This window comes from Triturus cristatus, chromosome 10 (genome assembly GCF_964204655.1).
Source record: "Triturus cristatus chromosome 10, aTriCri1.1, whole genome shotgun sequence".
Lineage (NCBI taxonomy): Eukaryota > Metazoa > Chordata > Amphibia > Caudata > Salamandridae > Triturus > Triturus cristatus.
In genome coordinates, this window is record NC_140593.1 from 1,202,165,748 (window position 1) to 1,202,189,330 (window position 23,583).

Here is a 23,583-nt window from a genome sequence, read left to right on the forward strand (position 1 = left end):
AATGATTCTATGTTTGAATCCACGAATGGTGCCTAGTTCACTAGAAAAATCTGTGGGGAATTGATCTTCCCATTTAACATTCTCCTCTCCTTCAGAAATTACAAGTACTTGTTCAGAACATCCAGGCTTTAAGATCATACCAAACAAGCCTTGGTGGTACCATCCTAATATATTCAAACCCTTGACAACAACGTAAATCTTGCCACTAATTTTTCTCCCTTTAAATATAAGATCGTCCTCAAAATACCCCATTAGGTCTATTTTCCGACCTTCATAGGATACCGGTGAACGATCAGGGGGTAAAAGAACTCTCTCCCCATGTTTCTAAAAACAGTTCCTTGGTTAATATAGTGATTCTTGCTCCAGTAGATTTAGAGGCTTTCCACCAACAAGGATCTCAACAATCGGATCAATACATTCAATAGGGTCTTCAACATAGGAAATATGATCTGACTTTTCAGTTACAATAGAAACAATTTCAGAATGAGATTCACAATCTTATTCTTGGACACAAGCAACAGACCTTTTTTGATCATAAATTTTTTTCTTAAAACATACTTTAGCAAAATGTCCTATTTTTTTACAGTAACTACACACGACATTTGCACCGCGACATCTTGCGTCCTTTTGATGTTGTAAATTCCCACATCTGTTGCACATTTGCTTGACATTTTGAGTAAGAACAGCATTTTTCCTTGCACTTGTTTTCTTAAAATTAGAGTTTTTTTTGTCTGACTTCAAAAACTTCACTTTGTTTCAGTTTAGAATTTGATGAAACAATACTAATAGAATCAGGTAGTTTGTCCTCTAAATCTTTCAAAGATACTTGTGAAGTCTTAATGCGTTTAGCAATTTTTATAGTTTCATCTAAATCAGGATTTGAAAGAGATAGTAATTTCTGACGTATTTGTTTGTCACTGCTTTGACAAACAAATTGATCTCTGATCAATTGGTCGAGGAATGTTTCAAATTGACAGTCAGAAGCTAATTTGCGAAGAGCAGATATATATGCGTCAACGTCTTCTCCATCCCTTTGCTGTCTCTTGAAAAATGTATGTTGTAACACCATTAAGCTAGGTTGCTTGTGAAATCTTGTTTTTAATTTTGTAATAGCATCTTGGAAGACATCAATATCATCACCAGGAGGATGGACAATTTCAGGGAGATGTTTGTAGATAGACTTTCCTTCGAAACCAAGAGAATGAAGGAGTAGAAATTTCTTACGTTCATTGCTGAACCTAGATGCACCAATAGCACCAAGATATGTTTGAAAGGCATCGAACCAAAACTCCAGGAAAGAAGGAGGATTTACTAATTGCATATTACCAAAAAGTAGAACCCCACGTAGAGAAATAAAAAAAAAAAAAATATGAAATGGAGCACGGAGTGTAATGTGAGTGTGCGAATCACTGTGGTAACCCGCTGGGTAATGAATATTTCTGGAGCGAAAACTAAACAAAGATGAATGCTCCTATGTGAATAAATGAAAAACAATATTTAAATAATAATTCACATGAGTGTGCGGATCACTGTTAATGTCCGCAGGAAAGTGCATTGAAACGATATTCAAATTGTAATTTAATTGAGTGTGCGGATCACTGTTGTTCCGCTGAAGATGTATAAAAATAAAGGTTGTGAGACACAACGACAGATGTGTGCGAATCACAGTAAAGATCCGCAGTCTTGACTTTTAATAGCGCTGCGCTAGACGAACCATTTGTAATGCACACATCAGGCAAATCCTCGAAGGTTGCGTTGCTAGGCAACGTTAACAAGCGCTCAGACGTGAAGAGAAACGTCACAAGAGAGCTTACGAAATAGTCAGGCAACCAGGAATAGCTGTGCGCATGCGCTGAATTTACGAGTAGGCCGAATGACGATAGGCCGTAATCCGCGTTGACCCGGCAGAACACAACTTCACAACACCCACAATCTTTGATGGAAACAAGATCGTAACGGGTTGGAGCTCCGCAGCAGGGTAGGTTTAGAGTAGAAAATATATAATTTTGGTAATCCTTTATGTAGGCTTATAAAGGAGTAAGCTGTAAATGCGGGGAAACAGAAATAAGTTGGAACAGTCTTACCTCATTACATTCCTTTCCGCTTGCAGTGCGTAGGCTTGTACAGTCGATTTTAAGAAAATTTGAAGTGTAGATGTTCGTCAAAAGAGTTGATGAAACGCTTTTACAGTCAATGAGTCACGCGTAGGGTTCGTAAGGATGGCTGTGTAGCAGGAATCGTCGCCAATAAAATTGTAGTAACAAACTGGACGTCATGGATTTTGTAGATGTAGTTTATTACAGGAAAGCTACACAGCAGAGACAGCAGATCAGACCCAAGTGCAGCTGACAGCAAACCGCCCTGTGAATATTCAAATACTAGAATGTCCAGACTGTGCACCTAGGCAACATAACTAACATTCTTTCTGAAGTTGCTAGAGACAATACAGTATTTAACAAGTAATACATTTTTTTTTTTTGAAACCGTTTATTACAAATCTCAAGAATATACAGGTATGGGCCTACAACCTTCCGGCCGGCCGCTAAGATGACAGGAGCATATGACATACGTTCATAAAACACTTGGTGTTGCAGAGGAGCGTATTCAGGAGGTATCAATGCCGTGGGCCATATCAGTCAGACCCCACAATACGGTTTCATTTTATACAAACAACAAGAAAAAAACCACACCCACAAGGCAACCCGCAATCGACAGTAGCAGCACGTGCTCCCCGAATGGGGGACCCCAAGTAGCCACAGGAGTCTAAAGAGGGGAATGGGAACAGAGCAAGGACTGGGGGAACCCTGTGCCCGGGGCTGGGGGAAGGAGTCAGCTAAGGGGACGGGGCTGGTGAAGCAGCAGGCAGCAGTGGTGGCGCGCAGATACCCCCACGATAGGCGTTCCAGGGGCCCCATACCTTCACCCATGTCCCAGGCTTACCCCTCGCCACATACACCACCTTTTCTCGAAACATGCACCAGTCCATTTGTTCTTTCCAGGCCGACACCGCCGGGGGCTTCTGGGATCCCCACAGTTGAGCAATATCACGCTTAGCTACCATATATCCCAGAGTCACCCACCACAGCTGCGGAGCCGAGTAGTCAGTTGGTTCCCACACATTCAACAGGCACCTCCTCGCTTCAGTCAGCAGCGCGACACGCGTAACCACTCGCAGGACCTCGTGCACACCACGCCAAAATCGCTCCACCTTCGGACATTCCCACAAAATATGCAGAAAGGTCGCCAAAGCACCACACCCACGCTTACACAGCCCATCATCAGCGTAGCCCATACGCAGAAGCCTTGGCCCCGTCATGTAGACCCGGTGGAGTATCTTAAGCTGGACGAAGCGAAGGCGAGCCGGTATGGCCACCTCCTTCGGAGAGGCCACCGCGGAGGTCCAGTCCTCGTCGTCCAACTCCAGCCCATCGGCAACCCAAGCCTCTCGGAGGCCAGTTAGCAAGCCCGAGCGGTCATTGATCAGCTTTTTGTAAATGAGGGAGATCGTGCTGTCTGGGACATGACCATCTAGCACTCTGTCCTCCAGGGGGGAAGACTCCGGGATGGAGGCAACGTCTGGGAAGACGGAGCCCAGTGCATGACGGACCTGCAGGTACCGAAAGTATTCACTGTCCTGCAGCTGAAATTCCGTCTGCAGCATCTCGAATGTTTTAAATCCCCCCCCTCGTCCAGAGATCCCCGACTTTACTAATGCCTATCATGTCCCACTTCTCGAAGCCCTTCGAGGTCCACAAGGAGCCCGACCTCTCAGATGCGTACAGCGGTGACGCCCGGGTCAAACGGTCCTTCCACCCCATAGCTGCATTAGCCGCGTGCCATACTCACACCATGACACGCGTAGGTCCCGTCAGGCGAGCGTCGGGCGCGCCAGAGTAGAGCGCTCGATTGTAGTCGCCACCGGGCAGTAGCATCTTGTCCATTTCAAATGCCGGGTTCAAGGCGGGCCCGTAGAGGCCATGGTTGATTGCAGCTAACTGGGAGGCCCAGTAATACCGTTTAATATCCGGGAGGGCAATCCCCCTGTCGTACCACGGGAGCGTCAACTTCGCCAGGGCAATACGCGGCCTCCCGTCCCAGAACAGGCAGCGCTGTAGACTCTCCACCTCACGGAAGTAGCGCGCCGGGACTAAGTCCATAGTGTTCTGGAGAGCGTACAGGAAGCGTGGCAACGACATCATTTTAAACAGCGCCGCCCGGCCGAGCGGCGAAAGCGGCAGGCGCCGCCAGCGCGCGACGTCCTCCTTCAAGCGCTGGAGGGGGGGAAGCAGGTTCCGCTCGTAGCGGGCCTCCGGGTCCAGCGTAATGTAGACACCCAGGTACCTAAACCCCTGGGCGGCAATCTGGATCGGACAGCCCCGTGGGAGGACGGGAGCCTCCCCGGAGAGCACATACACACATGATTTAGCCCAGTTGATGACAAGGCCTGAGTTGCGGCCAAATGAACGTAAAACATCAACCAGGACTATTAGTGATTTACGTGGGGAGGCTAGGTACAAAAGGATGTCGTCAGCGTATAGGGACACGCGGTCCTCGTACTCGGGGGTCCAACGGAGACCACGGATGGAAGGCTCCCACCGCAGCCACTCCGCCAGGGGCTCCAAGGCCAGCGCAAACAGGAGCGGCGACAAGGGGCAGCCCTGCCGCGTGCCCCGGCCCAGCTCGAATGGGGCCGATACTCTTCCGTTTACCACCACCTGCGCCAATGGGCCCGAATACAACAATTTGACCCAACTGATGAAACCCGGGCCAAATCCAAACTTCGCCAGCATCGCCCAAATGTATGGCCACTCAAGCGTGTCAAACGCCATGGTGGCGTCTAAGGACGCCAGTATGGCCGGCTCCCGCACGAATGGAACACGTGCGAGCACCCCGTGCAAGCGCCGCAGATTAAGGGCTGTGTTGCGATGGGGAATAAAGCCGGACTGGTCTTGATGGACCAGATCGCCCACCACGCCGACCAGCCGATTGGCCAGCACCTTGGCAAGAATTTTGGGCTCCGCATTTAAGAGCGAGATAGGCCGATAGGATGTAACCCGGTCCCGAGGTCTCCCTTCCTTGTGGATCACCACGATTGTAGCCAGACGCTGGTCCAGCGGGAGGGAGCCCAGTGAGTGGGCCGCCAGGAACATCGCGCAAAGGTGGGGTGCCAATGCATCCGGTCGCAACTTATACAACTCGATAGGGATGCCATTCGGGCCCATGGCCTTGCCAGAGGCGACCGATCGTATGGCGAGGGCAATTTCGTCGGAGGTGGGAGCGGCATCCAACGACACCCTGTCCTCCTCCGAAAGGGAAGGGAGCGCGATATCCCTAAGCAGGGCATGCGAATCCTCCTCCGAGCAGGGAGAAACCGGGGAATACACTTCACGGAAATAATCCGCGAAACAGGAGACAATTTCTTCTGGCTCGGTTACACTCACACCATCCATCCTCTCAATCAGCGGGACCACTCGATTCGCTCTCTCCTTTTTATCCAACCACGCGAGCAGTTTACCAGCCTTATCGCCCACATCATACAGTCGCCCCTGTTGCTCCCTACTGAGGCCCCTGGCCGCCTCCGTGACGAGGGCCCTGTAGGCCGCCTGCTTAAGCTGTAGGACATGTAGCGCAGCATCTGTCACCCCACCCTCTAGATCACCCTCCAATTCGACAATTTCGGCCTCCACCCGGGTCACCTCCTCCCGCTCGCGCCTCCGGGCATGGGAAATAAGGGATAGGGCCTCCCCTCTGAGAACTGTCTTGAAGGCTTCCCACAGGGAGATAGCCGAAGGGACGGACCCCACATTCTCATCAAAGTATCGCTGTAAGGATTTAATCAAGTCAGCGCGAATGATGGGGTCGCGCAGGTACCAAGCATTGATTGGAGCTACCCTGCCCTCACCCCTCGGGAAGACATCAATGTGTAACAGGAGCGGGGAGTGGTCTGAAATACCCCGCGCCAAATGGCGCACCTCTCCTACCCTCCCAACATAGGCCGCCGGGACAAGGACATAATCAAGCCGTGAGAGGCTGCCGTGGGCCCCCGAGTGGAAAGTGTACTGCAGCTGCGTGGGATGTTTTAAGCGCCAGCAGTCCACCAATCCCAGTGTATCCAAGAGGCCGGACAGCCACGCCTGTGCCTGGGGGAGGTCCCTAGGGGGGTGACGATCCACAGTCCCAGAAACCACCGCATTGAAGTCCCCCCCAACCACCAGAAGCCCCCCCGGAAGGCCAAGGAGGAGGCGCCCCAGGTCTGCAAAAGTGGTCGACTGTAGCCCCGGTGGGACGTATACTGATACAAAGACAACTACTTTGCCCTCCATTCTCCCCACCAAGACAGTGTAGCGTCCCCTATCATCATGGAGCACCTCATCAATTTCCAACGGGAGCGAGTTCTTCACCATGATGCCCACACCCCGTGAGCCCGACGTGAAGCCCGAGTGGGCCACTAAACGGTAGCCACGCCGATTCATGGCACAAAAAGAATTACCAATAAGGTGTGTCTCCTGCAGAAAGACTACATCGGGTGAGATTCGTTTCAAATACTGCAGGACCACACCTCGTTTGATCCTATCCCCCAGTCCATTAACGTTCCAAGACAACAAAGTCAAGTCCCTACCCCCCATCACACACAAAAGCCATCATTCGTCCCCCGGAGAGCACCTTAAGACCAATACAAAAAAGGGTTTGCCTTGTGGTAAAAACGTACAACACCCCACCCCAACCCACCCACCCCAACAGAACTCCCCCCCTCCCTGCACCCCTGCATGAGCCCAAACAGCCCCCCCAAAGTGCAGTGTGCCTGTCGCCCCATAGATGGTGAAACTAACTAAGCCCCCAGAGGAGGAGGGAGAACCCCCAAGAGACCCCACACGACCTCCACAGGAGGGGAACTTACTCGAACAGACGAACAGTCCAAAATGACATCAATTTTGTCCAGAGCGTGGCCTAGTATTAGTCCCTCAGTCCTGATCCGGCGAGCCCTCTCCCCCAACCGCTCCCCCCCCACCCCCCCGAGCCCGATCCCCAGACAAAGTATCCAGCCAGTCCCCAGCCGCTTCGGGACGATCAAAAAAGTGCGTGCGGCCATCCACCTCCACCCGCAACTTAGCTGGGAAAAGCATCGCATACTTGAGGTTAAGGTCTCGTAGACGACGTTTGACTCCGAGAAAGCTCAGTCTCTGCTTTTGGACCGCTGGAGTGAAATCAGGATAAAAATTGATGTCCATGTTGTCGAGTCTGACCGGTCCCTGTAGTCTGGAGGATTGCAGAATAGCATCTCTGTCCCGAAAGTTGAAAATCCGGGCAATGAGAGGCCTCGGAGGGGCTCCGGTCTTAGGCCTTCCCCCGGGAACCCTGTGGGCCCGTTCCACCGCGAAGAATTTACTCAGCCCCCGGGGCTGGAGATGAGTGAGAATCAAGTCCTCCACGAATAGGTCCGCCGCCGCCTCCTCACGTCCCTCAGGCACCCCGATAATGCGGACATTGTTCCTCCGGGCCCGACCCTCGGAATCCTCCAAGCGGCGGTCCATCAGCGCACTCGCCTGGCCAAGCCGGCGCACCTCCTTTTGGAGGGTCGCCACATCTGTCGTGAGGCCCGATGTGGTGTGGGCCAAAGAATCGACCCGATCATTGGTCTTGGATAGATCGGCCCTCACCAAGCCAACATCCACGAGGACCGAGTCTATCTTCTGCGCCAGTGTATCAAAACGCTGGCTCACCGAGGCCTTCATCTCGGCGATAGCACCCATGACATCCCGCAGGGTCAGATCCGCGGGCAGAGCAGGAGCATCAGTCGGGCCCTCAGGGGACCTACGCGGCACCTCAGGAGATCCCTTCTGGAGGGTGTAGTGGTCCATGCTGTTAGACTGCTGGGCTGCGCCACGTCGGGTCGATTTCACCTTTGCCCGGTCACCATCTTGCTTTGTGGACATGGTTCCAGTCCCCCGATCGTGCCAATCACGTCGTAAAGGGCAGGCAAACCGGGTCACGGGCTCCGGGGGGGGGCCACCACAGACCTGCGGGGTGGATCACAGCCGGCGGGCCGGCAGGGTACCCCAACAAAGCCACACCACCTCACTGTGCCCCGCGACCCAAACTCGCCAAGACAGCAAGGAGGGTGCAAAAGCGAAAGTGAAAGTGCGGGGTACGCGAGTCGCCGAGCCCTGCCCGCCGCTGTTGTTCACTTTGTCTCCGGATGGTCCCACAGATCCAATCCGGGGTCCGGCGTGGAGAAGGCCGCAAACCTCGATCGATGTTCCCGCCGGTGTCCGAGGTCCAATTTGGAAGCGGAAAACGGGTGCCACCTCAGCTCGGGCTCACCAAAACAGTCCCCTCATCTAGGACAGGATATTTTCAGGATATGTGTAGGAGGTCACGGAGGTCCTCGGGAGCCTCGCACCTACGCGGCATCATGGTTGCGCGCTAGGCTCCTCTCAAGTAATACATTTTTAAAGATTACACTGTAAAATGGATAAGTGAGACTATAATAAACTCCCAGACGCAAAGTATGCAGCACTTCCGCCAAATATGTGATGCCTGTCAACAGTAAAGTCACAGTTGATTAGCCGTCACTGCCAGTAAAAGAAAGCACTGGCAGCAAATGTTTATCGTGTTTAGTCTTACACAGGGTGACAAATTGCGCCAGGCGAAAAAGTGAGCTTTTCAGCTAAAGCTGGAAAAAAAGCAAACCTTTGGACTGTAAATAAAAAGCCTGAATACAAAACACACATACAGAGATGTTACCAGGGAGAAAGTTAAACGAGGCACTAAATACGAACATGCATAGTAAATTCAATATTTTTTATTCCTCCAAACCCAGAATATTAACAAGCGCGTGTCTGCCTTGTATAGTTGCAGCGCGCAGTGAAACTAAAAGCTGAATCAAGCGCACAGTCGGAGCGTGTGAGCGCGGGGTGGGAGCACTTGAGGCACAGAGGAGACGCCATGCACGTGCACATCACCTATCTGTGCGTGCACATGGTTTGTCTCGCTTAGCGCACCAAACCGACAACAATAGTCTCACCAAGGCGAAGCAGCGCATGCGCTGCATTCGCTAGGCGAGACCTGACAACATAACTTGCACTGACACCCACCCACCACACCTAAATTCTATATGACATCATGAATATCTCGCAACATAATAAACATTAGTCGCATACATCAGTCCCTTGTTTTTTTATCCCCAAACTTCCTCTTTCAGGAGGGAATCAGAAGAGCGGACAGGATCTAAAACAATTCCCTTGTAATCGTCCCATCTCTGCCAGATTTAAGGATTTTTTGGGGGGCACCCCCTCGCCTGGTACACTGCCATTTTCAGCCCCATACACTGACCCATCTACTTTTTCCAAACCCCATGATATGAAGGTAAATCAGCTTTCCATGTCCTGGTTATATCCCTTTTTGCCAGGATAAGACCCAGGAAAAGAAGCAATAGTTTGTATCTATTCCCTCCTATGCAGTCTGTGCTATGGAGAAGAATCGATGTTGGGTCCAGTGGAATTTTCCAAGTGTGGACCTCCCTCAGGCATTTGACTTGTAGTTTGAGCCCTGAGTAAACCTTTATTACCTGCTACAGCGTTGGAAAAAAAAATTGTTTACAAGGTGTAATTAATTTAATGTATGGTGAATCAAACTACTTTTGGGAAGTAGAAGAGTCCCTCGTGCAAGTGCTCCTTAGGAGACAAAATAATACCATACTTGCAAACATTTTTACATTTGAGAAAAGGGAGACTTAGTTAAAAAATAAGGTGAAGTTTAGTTTCCTTACACATTAGGCTCTGAGAAGGGAGCGGGGGGGTTCCCTTTCTTCGGCCCAGAGGGTAGAGTGGTCCTTCCACTATGGAGAAGGAAAAACATGGGGGATATGTTCCCCCTATCTATTTGTACATACAAAAAGGTATCCCACATAGAGTATCGTATATGGTGTGCTGGGAAGTGCTAGTCCTCACTATGACACTGTGTTCCTAGATGTGGAGAAGGAAAGACGTCCTTCTCTTTAAATAGGATATGATGGTCCTATGACCCTTTACCAATCAGGTAAAGGGGTCATAGCACCATCATATGCTAACACCCCACATATTTATTATTTTAACATCCCGACCACTCCACCAATAAAGGGATACCTTGGAGTAGTCGAGGTAATTTTAATCTTAATATTACGCCCCCTGGTCTTTTCTTATAAGAGCTCCCAGGAAGATGGTTGAGCCCACCCTGACCTTTAGGAGCCAGATTGAACCCTATGATGGAGCATGACATTACTTGAGTGTGTGAGGGTTATTTCATGAAAAGGAAGTCTTTCCTTCCCTGCATCTAGGAACGCAGCGCCATAGTGAGGAGTAGCATTGCTCAGCACACCATATACAATACTCTAGGTGGAATACCTTTTTGTATGTACGAAGTTTAGTTTTCCCCATTGAAGTATATTCAATCAAAGGCGATTTTTATGGTGGGAGAGCTAAAATAAAGCAATTTTAAAATAAATCTAGAGTTTGCCGCCTGAATCGAGCCTGAATTGCCAATACCATGAGATGATAGAAATTACACTGTGTAGAGCCAAAACCCACTTTGTGTGCATTTTAAAGAATTGGTAACAATAGATGTAAGTGACAAAATACTGTTGAAGGCAGACCGAAAAGGATGTCAGCGCTACCAGTTATCTTTTTAAAACACACTGTTATTTTTAGCTGAATAATTTTAGAATACAAGTGTGTGTGTATATATATATATATATTCACTGAAAAAACCATAGGTTTCACACACGTTATAGTTAGGAATTAGCTTTTAAAAAACCTTGGAAATTCACTGAAAAAACCATAGGTTTCACACATGTTATAGTTAGTTGGACATTTCACTCGTACAAAACCATTGAAATTCCCCCGTTATAGGTAGTTCAGCTAACTATAACTCGCGTGCCCGCAATCCACTGCTGATGACGCCACATATTACATCACTCATGACATGGTCAGTGACATCACTCATGACATCACTGATGACATCTCAAATGACATCACTGATGACACCATCCAGTGAATATGTGTCTTTCTGAAAAATACATATTTTTTATATATGTATATCTAAAGGTTAATGGAAGAATAAATGGGTAAATAAGTGTCTAAATGGATTTTTTTTTAGTAAAATTAATTGTATAACAGTATCTTGGTGAATACAAGTATTAGTGAGTAATGTTTAAATATTTAAATATCTGTATCAGTGTCTCACTTTGTGTATAAGTGGCTGCATGGGTTGGTGAGTAGCTACATGAGTGTGTATATGGATTATTAGTTCGTTTTTAGAGTATCAGTATGAGTGTCTGTATGGTTCAGTGGGGGACATTACTTAGCGTATAGAAGCATGAATGAGTGACTCACTGTTTGTATGTGTTTTGAAGACCGTATGTGAGCAGGACAGTATGGGTGGATGAGTGTGTGTATGGGTGAGTAAGTGAATGACTGTCTCAATAGTGTCTTTATGAGTAAGTTCATATGTTTTAAACTAGTATATGTGAGTATTGATGTATATAAGTGAGGATATATGAGAGTGAGTGATTGGAAGAGTTCCTGTATAAATAAGTATGTGTTTCTACAAGTGATTGTTTGAGAGAGTAAGTATGTGTATGTTTCTTTAGAAGTAAGTGTAGTGGTGTGTGTATAGCTGTATATGCAAGTAAATGGATGTTTATTTGCATGTGTAAGTATGTGTGTGAGTAACTCTATGTATGAGTGTAGGTGTGTAACAGGATGTATAGGTGTATGAGTAGATATGATGACTGAGTACATGTGTGAGTGACTATATAGAAGTGTTGATGAATGAGTGGATGCTTATGTAGATTTTGGAATTACTGAATAGGTTGTTCTAACTGGTATTGGTATCTCTATAGTTTTCAAAACTTTAGTTTGTATTTTTCAATGTGTGTATCAAAGTTTATATTAGAATAAGAGGAGGTCTGCCACTTTTACACAAGGATGATGTCATCGATGATGTCATCAGTGATGTCATTTGAGATGTCATGAGTGATGTCATGAGTGATGTCACTGACCATGTCATGAGTGATGTAATATGTGACGTCATCAGCAGTGGATTGCGGGCACGCGAGTTATAGTTAGCTGAACTAACTATAACGGGGGAATTTCAATGGTTTTGTACGAGTGAAATGTCCAGCTAACTATAACATGTGTGAAACCTATGGTTTTTTCAGTGAATTTCCAAGGTTTTTTAAATGCTAATTCCTAACTATAACGTGTGTGAAACCTATGGTTTTTTCAGTGAATTTCCAAGGTTTTTTAAATGCTAATTCCTAACTCTAACGTGTGTGAAACCTATGGTTTGTTCAGTGAATTTGCAAGGTTTTTTAAATGCTAATTCCTAACTGTAACGTGTGTGAAACCTATGGTTTTTTCAGTGAATTTGCAAGTTTTTTTAAATGCTAATTTATGTATGTATTATATTTTTTATATATTTATTTTACAATAAACGACCTATTTATATAGTTATAGATTGACTGTATCCTGTAATATGGAATGGCTCAGCTCTTTTTTTTTGAATTTGGATAAAGTTGAACAGCATAGTTAATATCTTCTATAAACTTATAAACAGTTTAAATGTTTTTTATTTATTTATTTTTTTAGGGTTTTTTTTACGGTGCGCGCACCGTGCGCGCACCCGCACAATTTTTTTATTTTTTAAAAAGCATTTTTTTGCTCTTGTGCGTCCTTTTGAGACCCTGTGACAAGGCCTAGGGCGTTAGAAAGTGTCTTCCGTTACGTGTTTTCACGTTCTTAACTTTTCTCTTTGGCTATCTTCTGCCGCGGGGTGCGCGCACGGTGCGTGCTCCGTGCGCGCATGCGTGCGTCCACTGTGCGTGCACGGCAAGTCATGTGATTACGAAACAACACTTTTCATTGGTTCATAGTAGTTTCTGTTCCAGAATCTTCAAACACCACACCCACTCCCCTCACTATTTCTTCTTATTTCCTGGAAGAAGGAGCTGAACAGCTACTCGAGTGAAATCTTACTTGAAAATGGCAGAACAGCAGTCAACTTCAGGGAGTGAGGAGGAGACCTTTGTAGAAGCACCAAGGAAGAGCAAACAAAAACACTCTTTCATCTGGAATTACTTCACTTTTCCAGAGGTCCAAAAGAAGGTGGATGCGCCGAAGGTGACATGCACTATTTGCGGAACTGTATTATCAAGAGGAGATCCCAGCAAAAAATACTCCTTTAGTATTTATTCGTTGCTGAGACACTTTAAAACAGTGCATCCAGTAAGGCTATGCAAGAGAAACAACTAGAGCCCTAAGGGACAACCCACCACCTGCTCAGCCGAGCACATCATCTGCGGCCGCAGATTCACCGTGCACCAGGGCACTGGACATCTGCCCACTTTTCAAGAAGGTGCACATACATTGCAATGTGTGCAATGCTGTTCTTTGTTACGGAGAGAGCAGCATTAACTTGATAGAGAACAAAATACAGCAGCATACATGCTCCAGCCCATAATTTTTTTCTTTTTTTTTTTTTTTCTTCCTGTTGAACAGTTTTTCATTCCCTGTTTTTTTTTGGGTGCTCTAAAAAAATTAAAAAAAATACAAAATTGTTAAACTAAAAAAAAAATACAAAACAAAGACAAAAAAGACAAAAAAAACAGTTCTTTTCAGAACTCACTTCACTTCTCCAAGAAGAGCTATAGTCCTGTTATACTGTGTTGTAATTTTATTGAATGAATGTGTAGTGTATACATGAGTGATTGAAATGATTGAAATGACTGAGTGAAGAGGAGGAAAGGACAGACCGAATGAGTGAGAAAAGGAAACTATGATCAGTCATGAAAGGGAAGTGAAAGACTGACTGCAACAAAAGGACTAAGGGTAGAGGATACAGGTAAGAAGAGTGAATGAGTAAGGGAATGACAGTGAGTAATGCATAGTGAGGGAAATTTCAACCCTTTCCAAAGGATTCCTACCCCTAACATCACTTCTGCCTGCTACCATAGCAACACATCATGGAACACTGGTCCGAGCAGAGAGGTCAGAAGTTCAGCACACAATGTTTCTAATCCAAAGAGCAAGAGTGGTTGACTTTTCAAACCTAATAGCATATCCAAAGTAATGTTCTGTGGGAACTCATTTTTCTGAACCAATACAAAACATGCTTTTAAAAATGTAAACATACAGTCTAGTTTTTAGTGTTGAATGGTCTGAAACAGCCAATGAGTTCTTTTTATTTTAAAAAAAAGTATGTAAGCCTCCATTTTACAACTATCTTTCTTTTCATATTGCCATTCTACTGAAAGACACCTTCTGAGTGCATCCAGATCTCCTTGAAAGATGTTCACAGTGTGGATTGTAGGTCATAGCTATGTCTACTGGAGTGAAAAGTATGCAGAAAAAAGAGATATTGTGAAAGACCTTGCTTTGCCAAATGTAGACATTAAATGGATTGGTCAGAGAGGGTTAAAGTGGCACCAATTAATGCCTTTGTTGAAATCCTTTCGACATCTCCCACAGCCTAACCTTATTATTGTGCACTGTGGTGGAAGTGACCTAGGCACTTTAACTGGGGTAGGTCTGGAAATGCTTGTTAAGGACACGTTTGTGCAATTGATGTCACTTTTTCCACAAACTACCTTTGTATATTCTAATATATGCCAAAGGCAAAAGTGGAACTGGTCTAACCAATATTGTCCGCAGATTGAGAAAGCAAGAAAGCACGTCAATAAGTCTGTATCTGCTTTCCTCAGAGACTATGGTATGGGTTCTATATACTACAACAACTTGCGTTACAACATGCAAGGCATTTATAGAGGAGACGGTGTACATTTCACAGATGAAGGGAACAGAGTCTTCCTCTTGAACTTTAGACTCTGCATCGGTACTTACTTGTAGGTACAAAAAAACACTCAATGAACACAACGGCTCTTTTTAGAGCGAACCAACATCTAAACACTTAAACTTGATTTTTAATTCTATTTTTTTAATGAATTTTTTGCCGCCGTGTGCGCACCTTGCGATTTTTTTGAAAAAAAAAAAATGTTTTTTCACCCTTCGGGATCCTTGAGGGACCCCCTGACAAAGACTAGGGGTCAGGAACTCTCTACCCTGCCCCCTTTTCACGTTCTCCACCTTTCTTTTAAATGGAAACACACATTTCTATTGGTTGCAAATTTCAACCCTTTCCAAATGATTCCTACCCCCAACATGACTTCTGCCTGCTACCATAGCAACAGATCATGGAACACTAGTGTGAGCAGAGAGGTCAGAAGTTCAGCACACAATGTTTCTAATCCAAAGAGCAAGAGTGCTTGACTTTTCTAACCTAACAGCAAATCCAAAGTAATGTTCTGTGGGAACACATTTTTCAGAACCAATACAAAACATGCTTTTAAAAATGTAAACATACAGCCTAGTTTTTAGTGTTTAATGGTCTGAAACAGCCAATGAGTTCTTTTTATTTAAAAAAAAACGTATGTAAGCCTCCATTTTACAACTATCTCTTTTCATATTGCCATTCTACTGAAAGACACCTTCTGAGTGCATCCAGGTCTCCTCCTCACTCCCTGAAGTAGACTGCTGTTCTGCCATTTTCAAGTAAAATTGATAGCTGGTCAGCTCCTTGTCCCAGGAAATAAGAAGAAATAGTGAGTGGAGTGGGTGTGGTGTTTGAAGATTCTGGAACAGAAACTACTATGAACCAATGCTTCTGAGTGGCATTTATAGAGGAGATGGTGTACATTTCACAGATGAAGGGAGCAGAGTCTTCCTCTTGAACTTTAGACTCTGCATCGGTACTTACTTGTAGGTACAAAAAAACACTCAATGAACACAACGGCTCTTTTTAGAGCCAACCAACATCTAAACACTTAAACTTGATTTTTAATTCTATTTTTTTTATGAATTTTATGCCGCCGTGCGCGCACCCCGTGATTTTTTGAAAAAAAATAAAATGTTTTTTTTCACCCTTCGGGATCCTTCAGGGACCCCCTGACAAAGGCTAGGGGGTCAGGAACTCTCTACCCTGCCCCCTTTTCACGTTCTCCACCTTTCTTTTTCACTGTCAAACACAAAATGGCGTCCCACACTTCCTGATTTCGACCGATTCGAATGTTGACTGACATCTAACCACCAATCAGAATTATGCTTGCGGACATTTAGTGCGCGCACCGTGCGCGCTTATAGATATTTATTTACTTTTAACTGCAATTTTCTCAGGAACTACTGACCAGATTGATACCATATATCCAAAAGGCACATGCCTGACCTGAGGACTACCTCTTTGCCAAATTTCAAGTAATTCTGTTCAGCCGTTCGGGCTGTACCTTCGACTAAAGGTCCTATGGGAAAATGCATGGGGAAAACGCGTTTTGGGACCCCCCTTTTTTCTCAGCCCCCGCTTGACGAATCACCCCGAGACTTTCAGGGTAGGAGCTGAGCGGAGCGCCCCATTAGTTTTGAAACTTTCACGAAGATAAGTCAACCGGCGCCAAAGTTATTCAAAATAGAATTTTCAGATTTCCTACGGGAACTTGGTCCTAACTATAACTATCTACTGGCGACCGCCAGTAGATAATGTATGTATGTATGTGTATATATATATATATATATATATGCTCCATTCTGTTTCCTGGTGGGAGCAGTCTTGTCCTTGGAGAGAGCGATATATATATATATATATATATATATATATATATATATATATATATATATATATATATATATATATGTTTTTCCAAAGGACAACACGAAGCACTCACGGGGTATCTATTATATGCTTTATAAGCAGATGCATTTCAGCACATTGCCTTTATCAATACTTGAAATTAAATGAGGTCAACCCTCAATATGCAATTCATTCAAAATTCTTGTAAACTGTTCCCTTGGAGGATTAAAAAGTGGCCTGTAAGAGAGGACTGTATCCGTCGGAAAGTTTGATTTTGGCAGCCATATTTGCATGTAATTTCTCCGTTCTAACCTCATTGCAGTACCTGCGTTTGCACATTGCATCTGATGAAAGTCTCAATGCCTAATAAACCATCTCTCCTTCAATAAGCACCAAAACATACAGGTGCTGAATGTCATTTAGTACACCCACATGGCCACATTGATGCAGTCCTGCCCCTTAATTCCGCCATGCTTAGGCTACCACTTACACTCTTGGGAGCCGTGTCTCTTCAGTAAAGTGCCCCTCGCCACAGCCACTGACCTGGAGATTCACATGCAGGCGTTAGGCAAATGACCATATGTCCTTAAAATAAATAATTCATAACCTTAGTCGAACAGGGTTATCCAAATGCGGTGGTTCAGGCAGCATGTAATACTTGAAAAAGCGCTCCTACCAGCAACTGCCGAACTGAAGAGGTGTGCCCCCGTAATCAGTGATGGTAGACTCACTCAAACATGCGTTTTTCCAAAGGACAACACGGAGCACTCATGGTGTATCCATTCAATGTTTTATAAGCATATATATGTTGTAATGGCTCTGTTCTTTATCGTAAATAAAAATGCACATTGTGAATAATTTGCCACCAAAAATAGCTAAGCAGCGTACATTGGTAAAATATTAGGTAAAGTATCTCACTTTTTTTCAAGACTTTTTATTTTTGGAAGATGAGGCTGGAGCGATTAAAACTATTCTGATGTAATCATTTGGTCTGTCTGTAACATTTTAAACTATACTGTATTATGTCCTACTTTTATTGTTTAGCTCAACATAAAGTGATTCATTGTAATTCCACCCTCCCCCCCTTATGTTTTTGCAGAGTCGACTTTAGATGTGGAAAATCTTTTAAAGCTTGTGAACAAGCTCCAGAAAGGTATGGTTGCAGTAATTCACTTATTAGCTTTTTTGGCTGATCAGTAAGGCTTATTGATGCTCTGATGGGTCATAGGTCAACTGTGTCGCTTGGAATTTCGGTTCCAGATGGCAAATATGCAAAGTCCTTAAATGGGAATTTTCACGCATCACAGAAAATGAGCTAAGACGTTATTGTACAGATAACTTAATTACTCCAGCTATATGGTTCTAGTCCTTAGCTTTCCTTTAACAAACTTCCTGCTTGAAGTTATAGTCTTTCATCGGTTGGTTGTCAGCAACAAGTCCTGGAGTTTTCACATGGACATCGGCCTCCACTTCTGGTTGACCATGCAACACAATGATTATTTGGCATCAGATGACCCTGCTCCCAACTGGTGTTCTTTGCCACTGGAAGCTGACTTCTTAACCACCTTGCAGGTTCTGGTCCTTTCTCACCTCGATGGAGGCAATACTGTGCTGCAGAGTGTACTCGAGATTCACCTGACTCCACCAGAGAGCATCCTCTGTGCAGCTGAAGTTCATAGCAAGGGTCTTTACAAGTGGCAGGATCACAGTGATCCTCAAAAAAACCTCCCCTGGTGTCCAATGCCCACCTCTTCCCATTTCAACAGGACATACCTTTTCCAGTCCTGGATATTTTTGTTCTAATTATTATCATCAAGCCTGTTAGTGCAGTTGGGTGAAAGAAATAAGCCAAGACCACAACTACCTCAGATGCATTCGCACTTGCCAACATTATGTGACAAAAGCGAGGATTTTTCAAATTTCAGAAATGATAATTATAATGGTAATAATGATGTCAAATGAAATGTCCTCTTATGACCTTGAACATGTCAGCTCCTAATAATAATGTTTCTCACACACACCACTATTCATAATGCACACTAGAAACACGACACCTTGGCAGTAATAAGGAAATTAGAGAATGGCTTTTTTACTGATGTTGTACACACTCGTGCATTATATATATTTTTTCACAGAAAAAAATAATCTAAAAGTTGTTTGTGGCTCAGAAACATAAAACGTGTGAAACCCGCTAGTTACTTTTGAGATGCACACTCAATGCAGCATGACTCACAGTTGCATTCTGTGCATAAAACACCTGTTTGCCTATGGCACGGATACAGAAAAACAGTGAACTGGAGAACAACATGGCAGACAACTGTGAGTTATGTCATGTTTTCAGTGCACTCACAAACATAACTGGCTAATTTCAGTGGTTTTACAAGTTTGAGCCACAAGCATAACTCACTTTTTAACTGTGAACGCCAGAGGCCCTTTTAGGTGCTGGTTTCATTTACCACGAAAAGCCAAACTCTAAAATAATTGTGTGGCTTTGCCTGCAGGTGGTTTGGCATAGACTGACAGTCACCACTATGTAATTACAGTTAGGACCATGTTTCTATAGGAAATTGTCTTTTTGGTTGTCTTATAACTTTGACACTGTTTGATGAATCTTCACAAAAATTCCCCCCCTAAAAGTTCATCCCCATCAGCTACTTCGTAGAAAGTTGTGGAATGATATGTCAAGCTTGTGCGGAGAGAAAGTAGTATTCCAAACCCATTTTCCCCATGAAATTTTCCGTAGGAACTTTAGACAAAGTGGCTGAACAGAATTGCTCCAAATTTGTCAGAAAGCTGAATTTTAATCCAGAAAGTCTACTTTTTAGATCTGGTGTTAGCCGACACCTTATGATTTACCTAAATTATATGTGTATTATACTTAAAGGGGCTTTCAGCCAGCTCTCCATCTATTTGTTAAGTGTTTTTTCTTTCACATTTTACTCCCGCCCACTACTGTAAACAGTATGGGGTAATGGTCAGCCTACATAAATCATTGGTTAACTTCACTTTGAGTGACTGCGTTTTCCTCTCGCACAATGAGCACATCCGCACACAAGATTGTTCCCTTCAGTGCTAGTATTTTTGTTTTTACTTTAATAATTTAGGGTTGCCTTTGTGTGTAGAGCCTGATGTGATACAAGGATGCTATCTACAAGTTCTTCATGCACAGAGCACATTCCAGCTATATCAGTTGCTGTCTGCCGTAAGTGCTGTTGTAAATATCTTCTGAAGTATCCTATTGTTTATGACTCCTTCCTTTTCATACAATACCAGATTTTGTCCATTTGAAACTGTTCTGTATTAAGTTATACTCTTTTACCCTGCACACACTACACAAAACGGTACACAATTATTCTGGACTCACTTTAGTAAACTTTAGTAAACACCAGACTTTGTGTTTAATTTGCAGCAGTTGTAACTCTTCTTTACCCCAGTATTGGAACTTTCATAGATTCTCATGCTTTGTATCATTCCCCGTCGTCGGAATGGGAACCTCGGTAAACAAAAAATATATCATAACCATAGAAACAAAAGAGAAAAAAGGCTTAGGCCTCATCTCATTTTGTAGTATATCACCCTCTTTGTGTAAAAGAGCCCAAACTTTTGCCAGGACCAATCAGCACAGCCTCACCCTTTGGAACCTTCCTGAGAGAGCTCAGAACCTCAGATTTTTCTACCGCACGTTGTGCTAGGGAGTCTCCACTGAGCTCTGCTCAGTTTTCACAAATTTTCTCTTAGAAATCTACATTTTACCATCTATAGTGACATTATGGCAGAAAAGGAAAAGAAAGCCTTATTCAGACCCTGTGCTTCTTGTGGAAAGAAGAGACTTTTCATTGAGGATAAGCATGAGAGTTGTATTTACTGCTTATACCCGGAACACAAGGCCACAGACTGCAAGATTTGTCGGACCTTATCTACCAAGACTTTGCGGGACAGAGAAGGTCGGTTGCTGACATGGCTGCAAAAGCTGAAGACCAGGAAGGAGGTTCTCTCTTCAGATGAGGAGGATTCGATTTCTGGCACCTCCTCCAGGAGATCAAAGAAGAGGGGTAGGTCATCTCCCTCCATCTCTGCGGAACCCCCTGTCAAAGCCCCTCACGGGATCTCTGAAAGGTCTGAGGAGGCTGGTCCCATGAAATCTCCTCACGGAAGTGAAAAGGAGAGGCAGGGACAGGCTGCTGGTGTGGACACAGCCTCTAGAGACAAAAAGGAGGTTTCCATATCTTCTCCTCCGTCCCAAAAGGAAAAGCCTGCGAAGAAACACTCTGCAGGAACTCCTCAGATGGCTCCGGTGAAGAAACAGCGTCCGTCGACACTGACTAAAGCAGGTACTTCGACGACGATTTCCATAGTAAAGACTGTTTCCTTGGTGTCGTCGACGGGACCGTCGACGATGTCTGCTTCATCGTCTACGACAGCTTCATTCTCGTCTTCGGCGGTGTCGAAGACGAAGACCACGACGACGATGACAACGACGTCGTCGTCGATGCTGATGACAACGAGTTCGTCGACGATGAAGAAAGCTCCGTCGACGAGCTTGCCGTTGACGAAGAAGGCTCCATCGACGATCCTACCGTCGACGACGATTCAGGCATCGTCGACGACCTCATTGTCGATGACGATACACACTCCGTCGACGAAGACTACCGTGCCGTCGACGATTTCATCGTCCATTTCATCGACGCTTGGGATTCCTTCGACGACGACTCCGTCGACGGGACCGTCGGCGGCGAATAATTCAGGATTTTCAATACAGAGGTTGAAAATTACACCGGACATGACTTCACCTAGGCGGGTTACGCCTTTACCACCATCTATCCTTCTAGATGAGTCGGAAGACGAGGATGAGAGTGAGCAGTATGGGGATGCCTACAGTCACTCAGATCTGCATGTAAAGCAACAAGAGACTGATACTGAGGAGTATTATGGTCAAGAGGGGCAGGAGGAGCAACAATATGTTCAACAAGAAGTACATCCTCGCACTTTGAGACAGGACATGATAGCTTTACCAGTTGCTCTGGTTACGGACTTGCAGATGATGTTGCAGGACTACAGAGCTCGTTTTCCATCACACCCTGACGTCCCACCAGTGCACCCATCTACATCAGTACCGCGAGGGCCGGCAGTGGACTTGCCACCTCTTCCTAAAGACATACCCCGTACCTCACCAATGGTGGTACCAGTAGTGGTTTCTCAGACTTCGTATCCGGAACCTACCAATGAGGATACGCAAGATGTGGGTACGGATGACGACGATGAGGGGCACGTGGTCCCGCTAACTGATCCAGGGGATCCGGATGTGGATCCGGATGACACTGGAATGCAAGATCCGGATGCTGCAGGGCGGGAGACGAACGTGTCGCCTCCGGCAGATATTCGGGGGTTCCATAATCTTATGGAGCGTGCATCCAAGAGGTTTGGTCTGCCTCATTACATTGGAACAGTCGGACTGTTTTCTGTATGACTTTAAGGCGCAGTATAAAAAGTCGGTCAGATCAATTCCCATCATTGAGCATGTGTGGGATGAGGGAATTAAGACTATGCAGAATCCAGCTACGGTCATCCCAGTACTCCCCCGGCTGGAGAAGAAATACAAGGCCCCTGAGGGCAGTCCTGCATGTCTTCTAGGACAACCAAAGCCTGACTCTGTAATATCTCAGGCCGCACAGAGCAAGTCCAAGAATCCGTCAACACCTTTGACTACGCCTCCGGATAAGGAGGGCAGGCGGCTGGACAACGTAGGAAAGAGATTTTCCACCATGGCCAGTTTGTTGGTTCGAGCGGCAAATTCATTAGCCATTCTAGGCAGATACGACCGCCAGATGTGGTGCGACATGGAGCCGTTTATAGATCTACTGCCAGATTCGAGTCAGGAGGAGGCCATGCAGGTTCTCATGGAAGGAGAGAGATGTTCTTCTGAAGTCATTGACTGTGCTATGGACATAGCCTCTACTGCTTTCAGGGCGTTGGCAGGGTCAGCGGTCTTGCGCCGTCAAGAGGTCCAAAATAAGATCCTGGACCTTCCTTTTGACGGAGAAATGCTTTTTGGTAAGCATGTCGATGAGGCTCTGCAAAGCATAAAGAAGGACACGGACACAGCAAAGTCCTTAGGATCCTTAAATTATCGCAAGGTTCCATTCAGAGGAGCACGTGGACGAGGGTTCTCTACTTATAGAGGAAACCAACGTCAGTATTCCACACAGTCAGGACAGTCATATAAGAATCAGTACTCAAACCAATGCCAAGGTCAATCGGCGTCTTTCTCTCGTCAGTCCCAGAGAGGACGTCAGAATCGTCATGGACGAGACAATGCCAAGAGGCAATAGCGGCCTCCTGGCTCTGACTACTGTTCCTCCCCTACCAAGAACACCGGTTGGGGGCAGGATCTCCTATTGTCTGGACAGCTGGGTCCTTATAACATCGGACCGGTGGGTTTTGAATATTGTTCAGAGTGGCCATACGTTGGAATTCCAAGATCTTCCTCCAACGAGAGCTCCGGACGCCCGTCCCTCAAAACATCTCCGACTGTTACATCTCGAAGCCCACCAACTATTCATCAAGGGGGCGATAGAACCAGTACCTCGCAGAGGGGCAAGGGTTTCTATTCCAGGTTCTTCCTGGTTCGGAAAACGGAAGATACGTGGCGTCCTATACTAGACCTAAGGGAGCTCAACACCTATCTCATCAAGCTCTCCTTCAGGATGGTCACTCTCCAGGATATTCTCCGTCTACTGAATCCGGGCGATTTTTTTGCGTCCCTGGATTTAGAGGATGCGTACTTCCATGTTCCAATCCACCCAGCTCACAGGCAATATCTACGCTTCACAGTAGGCAAGAGCCATTTCCAGTTCAAGGTGCTTCCGTTTGGCCTTCGGTCTGCACCTCGGATATTCACGAAGATGCTAGCACCAGTCGCGGCTTTTCTCA

General features: G+C 45.5%; 1 protein-coding gene across 1 annotated transcript in view; it reads left to right on the plus strand.

Annotated features, from left to right (window-relative positions):
• The window catches only part of SYCE1 (synaptonemal complex central element protein 1), a 335,387-nt gene that overhangs the window by 26,401 nt on the left and 285,403 nt on the right, over positions 1–23,583 (plus strand). Inside the window, exon 2 of the mRNA XM_085631497.1 lies at positions 17,753–17,806. Within this exon, the coding sequence (XP_085487623.1) occupies positions 17,753–17,806 (54 nt within the window). The remainder of the gene's footprint in view (positions 1–17,752; positions 17,807–23,583) is intronic.